Source organism: Podarcis liolepis (genome assembly GCF_965112155.1).
Source record: "Podarcis liolepis genome assembly, chromosome: 13".
Taxonomy (NCBI): domain Eukaryota; kingdom Metazoa; phylum Chordata; class Lepidosauria; order Squamata; family Lacertidae; genus Podarcis; species Podarcis liolepis.
This window is the reverse complement of record NC_139573.1, coordinates 55,414,448-55,428,883: the sequence shown is the minus strand read 5'-3', so window position 1 is coordinate 55,428,883 and position 14,436 is coordinate 55,414,448. Positions and strand designations below refer to the sequence as shown.

General features: G+C 43.3%; 1 protein-coding gene across 1 annotated transcript in view; it reads right to left on the bottom strand.

The window, feature by feature from the left end:
• SLC9A3 (solute carrier family 9 member A3) overlaps positions 1-11,384 on the bottom strand; it is a gene marked incomplete at its 3' end in the record, with an annotated part of 113,117 nt that extends 101,733 nt beyond the window's left edge. Inside the window, exon 1 of the mRNA XM_083473198.1 lies at positions 10,860-11,384. Coding sequence (XP_083329324.1) covers positions 10,860-11,082 — 223 coding nt within the window. The 5' untranslated portion in view covers positions 11,083-11,384. The remainder of the gene's footprint in view (positions 1-10,859) is intronic.
• Between the last annotated feature and the right edge of the window lie 3,052 nt (positions 11,385-14,436).

The window sequence follows — 14,436 nt, the reverse complement described above, 5'->3', positions numbered from 1 at the left end:
TAGGAGCTGGGTACACATTGCCAATTCTCACATGCAGCATTGGCTTACGCAGAGACCATCAATTTCAGGTGCAGGATCTGCTGATATGCTTCTGTAAACTCGTGTTAAAGGCTGGAAGGTTATGAACTTCTTCCTACATTAAAGTCTGACGTTCATATGAAAATTTAACGTAAGCTGGAAATGCTTGCCTGCGTAACTGTTCAGAGATTACTGTGCAGGATTTGTCTGGCGTAATACAGTAAACCCAGAATTTATGGACATTTAACTTGTGCACATTCCGCTTTATGCACATGGCAAAAAAATTACAAATATTAAAAAGTGGGCAGGAAAGGGGCAGGCTTCCAGGAAGTGTACAAACACACTTTTAGCACAGTCCAGAAACACCCCACATTGTTGGAATATTTAGGGAACTAAAGAAGAATATGCATTGCACACACAGAAACAGCAGCACTTCAGTGTAGCGCTGGTTTAGGAGCAAGAATGTGCACTTCCACGTGCCAAACAACACACAATTGCTCCCACAAGCCCCGAAAGCAATCTGAAAATGGATGTAAAAGCAAAGTAAATGGCTGCCAATTTAGAGGGGGGTTTCCTCACCAGAAACATAACAGAATCACTTCAAGTCAGCGATGGAGCACCAGACAACATTGTGGTCAGCCAAAACTAAAAAGAAATGTTATTAACAACAACAACAACAACAACAACTTTATGCTTTCAACAAATACTGAGGGGTCCTTCATGGGCCACAGAAAAGCTTCCGAGATGCCATAGGCTTTGTGAGAGCATGTAAGATGTACAAAATAACTGATGCAGAAAGGAGCTTCCCTAAAACCAGCCACTCCAGCTAAAATCTTTTTCAGGAAACCCATAAAAGTTACTTCCATTACTATTATCCAGCTTTTTCTTTTGTATACAGGCAGCAACCATTTCGCTCAGGGGATCCATTCCTGGCCCTTGCACACATTGGTGGACTGCATATAAGCGCACCCTGCCCTGTCACTCCCCCCCCCAGCTCCCCGCCCCATTCTGCCCCCATCCTGCCTTCTTCCAGGTCCAAAAGTCCCTGTGCGTCAGTGATCACATGTCAGTTGGATGTGCCTAAAATGGTGGGCCCCTGTACTATTCCCATGTAGGAAGAGGGTCAAAGTACTGAACCAGAAAGCTAGCGGAGATAAAAAGGCCAATGACAAGTTAAGACACTTTAAATTAGACCTCAGAGTTAATAATAACCAGTAAATACTTTTACTTATATTTAAATTTATACATGGCTCTCCCATCACACAGTCCTCAAAGCAATGAAAATAATTAAAACATCATTAAAAAATTCTGACAGAAACCACATGGGTTCAGAAACAACAGCATTTTAACAACTGTATCCCTTTTAAAAAACAAAACCCAACAGCTCACAGATGTTAATGGAGCAGACCTCTCTTCACCTATCCTTTTTTTGAAGTGCACATGAATTAACTGTCCTAATAATGGGGGGGTGGAGAGCTATGGATTCTTTCTAATTTTTGGATCTATGAATGAACTCAAACTTAGTATATATTTGGTGAGACGGGGCCTTCAGCACGGTGGCTCCACAGAGCTCTTCCCCAGGTGTCTGCTCACCGCCCTCTTGGTCATGAGGAAGTGAGAGGGCTCACCTTTCTCTCCCTTGAAAAGTACATAGAGTCAAAGCAGGAAGTTGTGACAATTACACTCTTTCCCACTTTCCCTTTCATCTCTATTGTTTCTTGAAGCTCAGTTAAACCCCAAAGCACTACACAAGCCTAAAAAGGATGGCAACGCCGGATTAGGAATTCTGCTGCTTTAGAGGCCCAAACTATATGTCACACTCTGTTCTCTTGCATTTTCCTGATTTTAATCCAAAGCAGTTGAGGAGGCTAGTTCTTGACATGAGGATGACAGTAGGCTGCTTAACCCTTTCACCTCTGATCTTTTTGTTGTTGTTCAAAATCTCCCCGCCCCCTATGTCTGGGTGGGTTTAAAGCAGAAAAAACAGCAGAAGAGTTACGCAACACCCCCCCCTCCATACTCATCAGTCTGCTGAGCAAGGCTGCAGCCTCTGCAAATGCTTTTTTAAAAAAGCAAGGAGGAAAAACACGTGGATCAGATGTAGTTAAGGCCTCTCTCTATTTAAGTCTCTGCACATTTGACCTTTGTTCTATATGTTTAGATAGTTATTGGTAGCAATTACATAGTCCTGAATAGCAGTGATAAAGCTTTCCAACTAGTTTATGTGGTTAGAAGTTGATCCGCATATAACACCTTTCGGATGAGATCACATCTATATTTCCTCATTAAAGAGCTTCTTACCATTTCTGCACTCAGAACTTGCCATGTCTCTTCTATTTTATTGATGCTGAAGAAGGGCAGAGAAAGTGACTCATGTCTGAGGCTGTGAGGAGTAAAGATTTGATCTGCCTTGACTACTGCCTGGAGAACGTGGTGATCAGATATTCTAAACAGTTCCACAGTTCTGGTACCTGATTTTTCAGAGTGCAAAAATACTCAGATGCTATTCCATAGATACAGATATCCATCCTGGATATAGAGAGATGGGACTATCTTTAAAGACAGTTTGAAAACTGCAGCCGGTGCAGAACTCAGTTGCTCGCCCAGGAGAGATGGTCTGAGCACATCACACCAATCCTAATTCAATTGCTTTGCTACCAATTAGCTTCCAGACTCAACTCAAAATGTTGGTTTTTACCTATGCAGGCTTATGGCAGCTCAGGACCCCAAGACTTCAAGAACTGCTTTCCTCCATAATGAAACAGACCCAGACCTTGCAATCAATCATTTTATTTGTGTGCGCCTTTCCATAGTCATACCATGCTCAAGGTGTGTATGCAAAAAGCTACATAACTACAAACATCACAAAAGTAGGCATAAACAATAAAAATATCCAAAAGTACACAACCAAATCACAACAATTTCCACATAAATCATAAGAAGACCTAAAATAAAGAGACAGAAAATGAATGTCAATAACAGCAATGAACCCACCTATACAATACACCAGCCCAATCCTCGCCGGAGGCCCTGCTCCATGTGTCCTCTGCAGCAACACAAGAATGAGCCTTTTCAGTGATGACTTCCCACCCAAGCAGCACTGCAGCTCTGCAGTATTACCAAGTTGTATGGCTTGCGCAGGATTGCAAAACACAGCAGTATAGCAGGCCTGTTACACCAAAATGGTCCCCCAGCAATGTGCCCGTTTTTTTTTAAAAAAAATGAAGAACTGCAGTAAAGTCAACGCTAGACCACCTAGCACAAAGTTGTGCTTTTGTGTGGAATAGAGTCTTCTGTACAATGGTCTTCACACTTTTGCCTCTGGCTTTGTCCACCAGGGGGATGCCATGAGGAAGTAATAATAATAAATTTTATTTATACCCAACCCTCCCCAGCCTAGACCGGGGTCAGGGCAGCTAACACCCGATATAAAAACAAATTGATTGAAATACAACTTAAAAACAAGATTAAAATACAACATTAAAACATTAAAATACAGCCTCATTTCTATGGAAACTCAAATCAAAAACTTTTTTGGGGATGAAAACGTCAAGTCTTCACCAAGGCTAACTTTCCAGACAGGTCCTACGTGGGCCAGAAAAAAGCCAGGGAAGTCCCCAAATAGGAGTTCCATCACAGGAGGAGAAAGGAAAAAAGAAGAGGGGGAGGGAATCAAATTGATTCCAAGCCCAAAGGCCAGGTGGAACAACAATCGGCCCTGCGGAAAGAAATCAGATCCCGCAGGGCCCTGGTCTCATGAGACAGAGTGTTCCACCAGGCCGGAGCCAGTGCTGAAAAGGCCCTGGCTCTGGTTGAGGCTAATCTGACTTCCTTAGGGCCCGGGACCACTAGGGTGTTGCTATATATGGACCATGAGGTAGCCTGAAAAAGGCCAGGAACTGAGACCCAAGGAATGGCTCAAGCATCCCTGCGCTCAGGCACTTCCTCTTCACACGCTGGAATAAGTCTCCAACTAATAAAAGAACAAAAGCCTAAGCATGTGTGGGATCCATGCCTGGGCACGTGAGCACGAGGCCAATCCCATAATGGTCTTACTCACCAGAGCCTTGTATCTCAAGATTTATTCCCTGATAGTTGTACTCCGCTCCAGAGTTCATGGTTTAGAGGAGCACTTGGAGAGTGTTCATACTCAAAACTTAGTGGCAGCTTCTTGTCTTGAACGCATTTCTAGGAAAATATTTTAAACTATTTGCAGACCCTCCAAGTGTCCCTATTTTCCAGGGACGTCCCTGATTTAGAGAAGCCGTCCTAGTTTCTGATTTGATCCCAGAATGTCCCCCTTTTCCTTAGGATGTCCCTATTATCATTGGAGAAATGTTGGGGGGGGGTATGCAGTTATCCAACTTTTGAGCTGTCTGAAGGCAAGCCTGTACAGTGGATGCTCGGGTTGCGAATGTGATCCGTGCAGGACGCACGTTCGCAACCCGCAGCAGCGTGCATACACATGCGCGAGTTGCAATTTGGCGCTTCTACGCATGCGCAAAGCACGATTTAACCAAGGATGTGGGCGTTCTGCACTTTAAAGAACTCTTGCCTCTTAGTAGCCCAAATTCTATGACTCTTCTCCCAGTGTTAGGATTGCTCTGGAAATCTCTGCTAGATATTTACAGGTATCAGGTTACACACCTCAGATTCTTTTTTAAAAAACACAACAGCCAGCTGCTATTACCCAGATCCTTCAACACATGGATTTCTAGCTATGCAGAGAGCAGAAATAAAGAAAAACATGGTAGCCTATATGTTAGCAAAACTGGAGATTAATTTTCAGTGGTGTCCAAATAATTAAGATTGATCCATGGCTCCTACATCATCCCGCTTTATTTATTTTTTATTTTCCTCACCCATTTTTTTTTTACCATCCAGCCTGCTGAAGAATTATGGAGAATTCAAATGCTTATAAACTATTTTGTACCAGTTGGTTTCCAAAATGTGGATTTGTGTATTTTTCATATGGGCTGACCTTTATTTCTTGTTTGTTTGATTTGAAAAATACATAATATAGCCACACAATAGGGCTAAGTTTCAATTCAAACTGGTAGGGAAATGTGAGGAGCTGATCTTAAGTTTTGAGAAAAAAGAAACCCAAACTGACAGATTCCACCATCCTATCCTGAACGTGGGTTTTGGAGTTTTTCCGTCGGGGCAATAGGCTTCTTGCATTCCTCAGTCGCACTTTCATTCAACATTCAGCACCTGCTGCCACCTAGTGGACAGATGTAACAGTGCTTGCGGGGGATCCTTTACAGTGGTACCTCGCAAGACGAATGCCTCGCAAGACAAAAAACTCGCTAGACGAAAGGGTTTTTTGTTTTTTGAGCTGCTTCGCAAGACGATTTTCCCTATGGGCTTGCTTCGCAAGACGGAAACGTCTTGCAAGTTTGTTTCCTTTTTCTTAACACCGTTAATACAGTTGCGACTTGACTTCGAGGAGCAACTCATAGAACGCGGTGTGGTAGCCTTTTTTGAGGTTTTTAAAGACTTTGGTGATTTTTGAAGCTTTTCCAAAACTTTCCCGACACCGTGCTTCGCAAGACGAAAAAAATCGCAAAACTCGCGGAACGAATTAATTTCGTCTTGCGAGGCACCACTCTATTTGAGTTGCGCAGTTGTCACAGACATTATTTGCCACGTGCATCTGCTAATCGCAAACACGCTGTCATCTTCACCTGCCAAGCTTTGTCGCCTTCTGCTCCCTGAGCACAATAAATGCCAGCAGGAACTAAGGAATTCTGGGGCTTTTAAAAATAGTTTTGGCAGAGCATGGAAATGCGAAAGGCATGGAAACAGAGGTTCCTCATAGCCTTCCCTTCCTTCCTCCCTTCCCTGTCCCCAGTGCCTGCACAGGCTATATTTATTTTTTAACACAGGTGCTTCATACAAGAGGAGTGCTGGGCAAAAGGGCTGCCTTTAAAAAAATCATTTCAGGATATTTAATGGGAATTGAGTCATAAGTATGTAATGCAATAAATAAATAAAGCCAGAAAGCCAGATTCTGTAATAAAAGTAATTGGTGCCGGTGCTATTTATGAACAAAATTAATTAGTAATTAATCATTGGAGAGATAGGTTTGGAAGAGAGATCTTCCACTCTTTCACATTGTTAGTTTAGATTAGTCATTGTATTGTATTGTATTTTGAAAAGCCTGTGTGTGTGTGTGTGTGTGTGTGTGTGTGTGTGTGTATATATATATATATATATATATATATATATATATATATATAATGTCAACAGGAGCAAAAGCAGGTGGGGGGTAACCCCTGGGCCTTCAGGTGCTGCTGAACCAGATGACATCGCAAGGGATCGTTGCCTTAGGAGAGCGAGAAAAATTATCAGGGATGATTCACACCCCGGCCACCACCTCTTTAATCTTCTACCCTCGGGCAGGAGATATAGAAGTATAACCAGTCATACCAACAGGCTAAAAAAAATTTTCTATCCGTGGGCTGTTAGGCTGCTGAACGGAAAATAATATAGTGCAACTGACTTTGGAGTTGGCGTCTTGTGCGACAAGCACACAGAGTGCAATGAGACTGAGTGTTTGTGAGGGGTGGGAGGCTTGGTTAATTTCATTGTACACAGGTTGTACATTGACAATAAAGGTATTATTATCATCATCATCATCATCATCATCATCATTGAACTACATCACCCTTGCCATTGCCCTTGTTTGCTGGGGCCAATGAGATTTGTCATTCAGCCACAAATGCAGGACCAAAAGTTCTCCACACCTGAGAGAAAGCAGAGGTCCTCCACCACCAGTCAATGTTGAGTTCTGTCACTCAGAGGGGCCAGAAAGGAACCAATGGGCTTTTTTCACCCTTACACTTAGCCAGTGCAGCACATGATGTCAGAACAGAAGGTGTAAGTATTCTACATTAGGGAGGGTGAAATTAAAGGTTCCCCTTTTTCGTGGTGCCATGCACTTAATGTAATGTGTTCAGTTGGTTTCCATTGAGTAACATGGCTTTTCCCAACTAAGACTGACCAAAACCTGGTCTCACAAGCTTCAAAAATTAGCTGGAGCAAAATGGTGTCAAAGGAGTTTGCACTCACAACACGTTCAGGCAGCCATGATCCCCTGACATGCATTTAGATGGCGGTGCCTCCTCCCCAGCACCATTTGGGCAACAAGCCAATTCTCTCAGCTGATAGTGCTCTCAAAAAGAAAGCGTCTCCCAGAAGGTTCAGTGCCATTTGTTCCCCATTTGGCCTTCTCTGTCTAGAGACAGCGACGTTAACATGAAACCAAAAAGGGTTGGTTATGCAATAATGTCTCACCTAAATCAGACGGACAGCAATTCCCTTACACTGCATTAGATTACAGTGGTGCCTAGCAAGACGAAAATAATCCGTTCCGCGAGTCTCTTTGTCTAGCAGTTTTTTCGTCTTGTGAAGCAACCCTATTAGCGGCTTAGCGGATTACCGCTATTAGCGGTTTAGCGGTTTAGCGGCTATTAAAGGCTTAGCGGCTAAAAGGCTATTAGCGGCTTAGCGGCTTAGAAAAGGGGGGGGGAGCGAAAAAAATCGCAAGACTCGCAAGACGTTTTCATCTTGCGAAGCAAGCCCATAGGGAAAATTGTCTTGCAAAGCGCATCGAAAAACGGAAAACCCTTTCGTCTAGCGGGTTTTTCGTCTTGCGTGGCACCACTGTAGTTTGTCCTCAGTGACATGAACATGAAATCAAATCACATTGGCTTGGTGGAGATTTTGCTGTTACCAGAAGATGACCCAAATGGTGTTTAAGCTAGTGCGCCAAGTGAGCTGGGGCAAGTGAGCCTTGCAGTTTTTTTTAGGAAGCTCTAAAATGACCCCACTTCTTTTCAATGGACCCGAGTCTGGCTTAATTTGAAATAGAACCACCCCGTGTCCCTTTTGCCCTTCCATTTTGAGTTCTATGTTGCAAATAGCAGCAAAAGGGCATGAAAGAGGTAAGCATTTTGCTTTTCGTTGTGAAAATGTTCGTTACAGAACACAAGAGAACATTCAGCAACACAGACCGCCTAACTTTTTGCAATGTTTTTTGGCACAAGTGTTTTTCAGAAGACTGCCGTTTCCCCATGGTTTTCTCTCCACATTGTATCAGAGAACATGCCCCCATCATGGCATGTTTCAGTGAAATGGAATGCCCTGACACGGGGGAGAGTTCCTCAGGAAATATGCATCTGTCTGTGAAGAATTTGATGCATTCAGAAATAACTATTGTCACAGATTAAAAGACTCAAGGATTACTTGTTTAACACATTGGTTTGGTAACCTGAGAAAAGGGAGGTGCTGGAACGGCATTCCTCCCTTTGGGGGTAGTGGGGGGCGGGGGGGGGAGAGACACCTGATAATGACTTGAGCTTATACCCCCCCCAAATAAAAAATAATTCTAAAAATATAGAGAGAGAGTAAAAACAACCCCTGAAAAACACATGGAATTGCCTGAATATGCACAAAACAAGCAAATTTGAAAATAAAATGTACCTTTAAACAAATGCAACTTTCAATATATATATTGAGCATAAGAATAAATCTGTCAGTTCATGCAGCTCTTATATGGAAACTCTGGACAAGTTAGTTTCCATTGGATTTTTTCAGTCCTGTGCTCTCAATGAGATTACTTAATGACCACAAAAGGATTGAACAGCTACTGTTTGAAAATATGTTTTCTTAAACTGAGGCGCGCTTTCCCTAATGAGGCCTCTTGCTGCCGGCGCCCTTCCACCGTTCGGCTTCTGTTCTTAGACTGAGGTAAAGTTCTCAAACCAGGACACTACTTCTGGTTTTGCAGAGTTCATAAACCAAATCATTTGTAAACAGGGCTGTTCTTAAACTGAGGTAGCACTGTAGTTAAAGCTATTAAAAATCTGTATAGCAAAGTACGTTTGGTCAGATTATTCCATTTTATCCCATCACACATTGTGGCATTCAGAACACGGAACTGGGAAGCAAAACAGCAATGCTGTGCTCTGTGAAACAACGCTTTCCTCCAGCTGCAAACATCAAAACAGTATTTATTTTACATGAAAGAAAAGAAAATATTGGATATGTCAAAATGGGACCGAGACATGACTGCCTTCACTATAAAACTCCTCAGATTACATATGAAATTATTCTCAAATTGAAAGGGATACATTTAGGTGGTACACCTGGAAGGGAAAAGATCCTGCAGCAGGCAGAACCAGAGGCATTTTCATCTCCTAACAGAGCCACCCAAAAACATTGTGCTAACTATGGAATATTCAGGAGACAGGAAACATAAGTTACCTGATAATGACTTGAGTTTATACCAAAAAAAAAAAAAGCCTTAAAATATATACTACTAGAGTAAACATAATATATACTACTAAACATATATATACTATATTAGTATATATTAATTTATGCTACTAAAGTAAACAATGTATACCACTAGAGTAAACCTAAGTACTAGAGTTTTCCATGGAAGTCCCGGGATCTCCCTTGTGCAGCCTGAAGGGGTACAACCCTGTTATGTACACACAGGTTTTCGCCCACCTTAAGACCTAGACCTTAGAGGTTTCCTCATTTAAAGCCAGAGCTGATTTAGTTCTCCAGACCACAAATCCTGAGGGGAGGGTTGTAGACAGTGGGTTGTAGGCATACGGATTGTGGGTTGTGCGTGAGGATTTTGCACTTGGATGACAAAGAGAGAGCTGTGGGTGGATGCATGGACAAGTCCCACTGTGGGAAGCAGGGAAGCTCCGGCACCACCAGAAGGGCACTATTGATGATCCTGGTTGCCTGCCCAACATTATTTGCTATGCTTGGCTCCTTATCTTTGCTGCTAAATGAAGTCTAAATAAATAAATAGTGTTCATACATGCATTTGGGAAATGGAAAACACGCTATCTCAGCTTTCATCTCATGTCCCAACACGAACATGTATTATTATTATTTTTTAAGAAAAAGACATTTATATACTGTACCTCTTTCCTAGAAAGTTTAAAGCAATTTACAGTGAGCCAGCCCTGTGATTTCCAGAACTGCAAGATTGGGGTTTGCAGAAGAGAAGGACTGTCAAAATGATCAAACTAGTTTGTTCAGTAAATAGCTGTTTTATTTTTAATTATTTTCTTGTTTTTATCCTGTGTTTTATTTTGTGAACCACGCTGAGATCTTATGATGAAGGGTGGTATATAATCTAATAAATAAGAATAATAAATAATAGCCCTGGTCAGTCTGTTAAACATCTTCTTTTGTAATGCAGTCTAAGGCAGTATGTTGTAGACAGTGCTATTTTTCTAGAAAAAGAGGGGCTAGAACTCATCATGAACGGCCCCCTCGTTCTCTTATAATGACAATTGGCGCCTACCTGAGAGGTGCCAGAACTGAGTTCCGGCAAGTTCTGGCTGAAATAAAGAGCCCTGGATAGAGACATTTTGTTTGACATAAGATGGCATGATTTGCTTCCCCACCTGTTCTCACTGGAGGGGATTTGAAGTAAGTATGGGGGGGGTGTAAGTGGGAGGTACTGGAACTTAGTCTGAAAGAGAAACAGATCCCCCCCCCCCCGTGAGAATCAAATGCTATGGCATTGGCAGTTCCCCATGAAATCCAATGGGGAGCAATATCTGTTGGAGTTGAGTTGATGCTACAAACCACCATCTTATGCTGAATCTGTATATATGTGCAAATAATCCTTATATCACAGAAACACTGCAAGCCTCCAGTGGCCTCACTGAAAGGAAACCAACTCAGCGTACATACTGTTACCCAGTGAAACTTCTCATTGCTCAGAGATTGGGGTAACAATACTGTAGTAATGCCATTTGAAACAGACAAATGACCCCAAGGAGTGCCAGAGCATCATTACTTACCAATCATAGCTGAGAAAGCCACCAGGATCCAGAAAGCAACGAGGAAAGGCACATGAACGTGGAGCCAATCAAAGGTGACTATCTGGAAGCCGCCACTGTGGTTAGTTGCCTTGATGGTTTCATTTGCAGTTCCGAGACCATCTCTTCCAGTAAGCCCTTCTGAATGGCACATCAACACTAATAGCAAAATGAGGAAAGGCAAAACGAATACCCTTTTCTTCATGATCAAAAAACTGCTATCTAAAAATTGCCTCCTTGCGCGCAATGTGCTTTTAGTATTGTTTAGCTTAGAGGTCAAAGTGGACTTCCCACTTTTGCTTGTATTTTCTTGGATGCCCAGTTGAGAACTCCTAGCTATCAGAAACCATGTCAATAACAGGTTCTTCCTCTCAAATTCTGCTGCCTGCTCTCCAGCCAGTGGGGGGCACTATCCCTCCAACCGTTTATTCCTGAGGAGCCAAGCAGCACTTTGGCAGGTGCAGCCCTGGGCGCAAGGATCTTACTAACTCTAGGAGAACCTCTAAACCCCTTTCCTTCCTTTGGAAGAAGGAGTGCTTTTTATGGTGTTTAATTGGAAGGAGGGGTCAGATAAACCTCTAGGCAGGTTTATGATGACTGCTTTCCCCCTCAGTTCTGATTTGTACATAAGTGCAAAAGATTAATGACATCTCTTCTTAATAATTATAGAGAGGTGGGTGTATAAGGCTCTTTTGGAGAAAGTGCATTGCCAAGGACTTCGCTCTCGCTTGAACAAAGTGCATCCTAAAGGGAGATTAACATGTAAAAACAAACTCTGCCTTCAGGACAGGTAGTCAGCCAAAGGACACTTGACAACTGTACCAATTAACATTAAAAAAACTTTTCATAAGTAGAGAAAATTTGAATGAATACAGCCTGTTGTCAGTTAAGTGGTGAGCCAACCAACATCAGTTTGGGTCTACAACCTCAAAGGCAGGATGGTACAACTTTTAATATCAGGTAGGCCATGGGTTCCACACTGCCTTGTCATGCGGGGGGGGGGGGAGGCCAAAATTTGATGTCCCCCCCCCAGCCCTGGAGCTGCCTTCCCAAATCTAAGTGAGGTGCTGGGCTTTGAGAAGGAGGCATGAGGCTATGGCAGGCTCCCAGCTTTGGGAGAGCCAGTGTGGTGTAGTGGTTAAGAGCGGTAGTCTTGCAATCTGGTGAACCGGGTTCAATTCCCCGCTCCTCCACATGCAGCTGCTGGGTGACCTTGGGCCAGTCACACTTCTCTGAAGTCTCTCAGCCCCACTCACCTCACAGAGTGTTTGTTATGGGGGAGGAAGGGAAAGGAGAATGTTAGCCGCTTTGAGACGCCTTCGGGTAGTGATAAAGCGGGATATCAAATCCAAACTCTTCTCTTCTTCTTCTGGAGGATTCTAGGACCCTGTCAGAGGCCTCATGTCTCCTTCCCAAAGCCCAGCACCTTGCTTATCTGGCTTTGGGAAGGCAGCGCAAAGGCTGCTGGAGGAGGCATCAAATGTTGCTGAGGGCCTCTAAAAAAGGTCTCGATCGCAGCATGCCATGCATTGGACCGCCCTGGTCTAAGGTACAGTAAGGTAAAGGTAAAGGGACCCCTGACCATTAGGTCCAGTCATGACCGACTCTGGGGTTGTGGCGCTCATCTCGCTTTATTGGCCGAGGGAGCCGGCGTACAGCTTTGGGGTCATGTAGCCAGCATGACTAAGCCGCTTCTGGCCAACCAGAGCAGAGCACGGAAACGCCGTTTACCTTCCCTTCGGAGCGGTACCTATTTATCTACTTGCATTTTGACGTACTTTCGTACTGCTAGGTTGGCAGGAGCAGGACCGAGCAACGGGAGCTCACCCGTCGCAGGGATTCAAACCGCCGACCTTCTGATTGGCAAGTCCTAGGCTCTGTGGTTTAACCCGCAGTGCCACCCGCGTCCATAAGGTACAGTAGTTCCCAGAAATAGCAATTCAAGTTTAGAAAAGCAATGTCCATCAGCTGAGCTAAAGAAGGATTAATTAGATGTGGATTAGCAATGGAGAATCTATTTTACAAACCAAGATCAAAGGAACCTAGTCTGTTTAATTTAAAAAGTGAAGACAGGAAGACCTTTTCCTGTGGAAGAATTGCTACCCATGCAACTTATTTGGAATGGTTCGCCTCCCACCAGTAGTTGAAGCAAGACAGACTGGGACAAGGGGAGAGTCTTCTCCATGGCTCCTTGGCTCCAGAACTTCTTGCTCCCTTTCTGTTGATGTTCCATAGGCTGGTGAAAACTTTATCTTTCATAAGGCTTTCAGCCTATCACATTTAAAGTATGCCCGTTTCTGAACATTTCCCAACTCTGCAATAGAAAGGGAGAAAAATTTTTCTCTCCCCTCTTTCTCCATGCCATGCATAATTTCATAGGCTTTTATCATATCACCTGTCACTTGCCTTTTCTCTAAACAAAAAAGACCCAAACACCACAACCTCTCCTCGTAGGGGAGTCGCCCCACCCCCTTGATCCTTTTCTGAATCTTTTCCAACTCTACAATATCCTTTCTGAGGTGAGAAAACCAGAACTCTATACAGTATTCCAAATGCGGTTGCATGCACATAGTGTATCTTGATTTCAGTAACCCTTTTGACAAAGTCTCCAATGATATTCTTCTGAAGAAGCTAGTAAAACTGAACCCAAAGAATGTTCAATAACGGTTCCTTATCATCCAGGAAGAAAGGGAAAAGTGGGGTGCCACAGTGTTTATTTATAAAGGACTTGGATGAAGGTATAATGGGAATGCTCATCAAATTTGCAGATGACACCAAACTGGGGCGGTAGCCAATGCCACTGAAGACAGAATCAGGATTCAAGATGACCTTAACAGATTGGTGAACTGGGCCCAGCTAACAAAATGAATTTCAATAGGGACAAATGTAAGGTTTCTGCACTTAGGCAGGAAGAACCAGCTGCGCAAATATAAGAGGAGGGACACCTGTCTTGCCAGTACTACCTGTAAAAAGGATCTAGTGGTCTTAGTAGATGACAAACTTAACTTGAGTCAACACTGTGATTCAAAGGCAAAAAAAGGCAAATGTTATTCTAGGCCGCATCAACAGTAGTGTTCCAACCAAGGGATGTAATAGTCCTGCTTTGATCAGATCTCACCTGGAATCCTGTGTCGTTCTGGGTACTACAATTTAAGACGAATATAGACAAGATGTAATGTGTGCACAGGTGGGCCATCAAAATGGTCAAGGGACTGGAAATCAAGCTTTATGAGGAAAAGTTGAAGGAATTGTATGTCTTTAGCCTGAGAAGAGATATGATAGCCACCTTCAAATATCTCAAAGGCTGTCACAAGGAAGATGGAGCAAGCTTGTTTTCTTCTGCTCTGGAAGGTAGGACCCAAACCAATGGATCCAAGTTACAAGGAAGAAGATTCCAGCCAAACATCAGGAAAACTTTCTGACAGTAAGAGTTGTTTCACAGTGGAACAGACTCCCACGAGAGGTGGTGGACTCTCCTTCCTTGGAAGTTTTAAAGCAGGGATTGGATGGCCATTTGTCATGTATGATCTAGTTGAGATCCCTGCCTTGGACGGGCCTT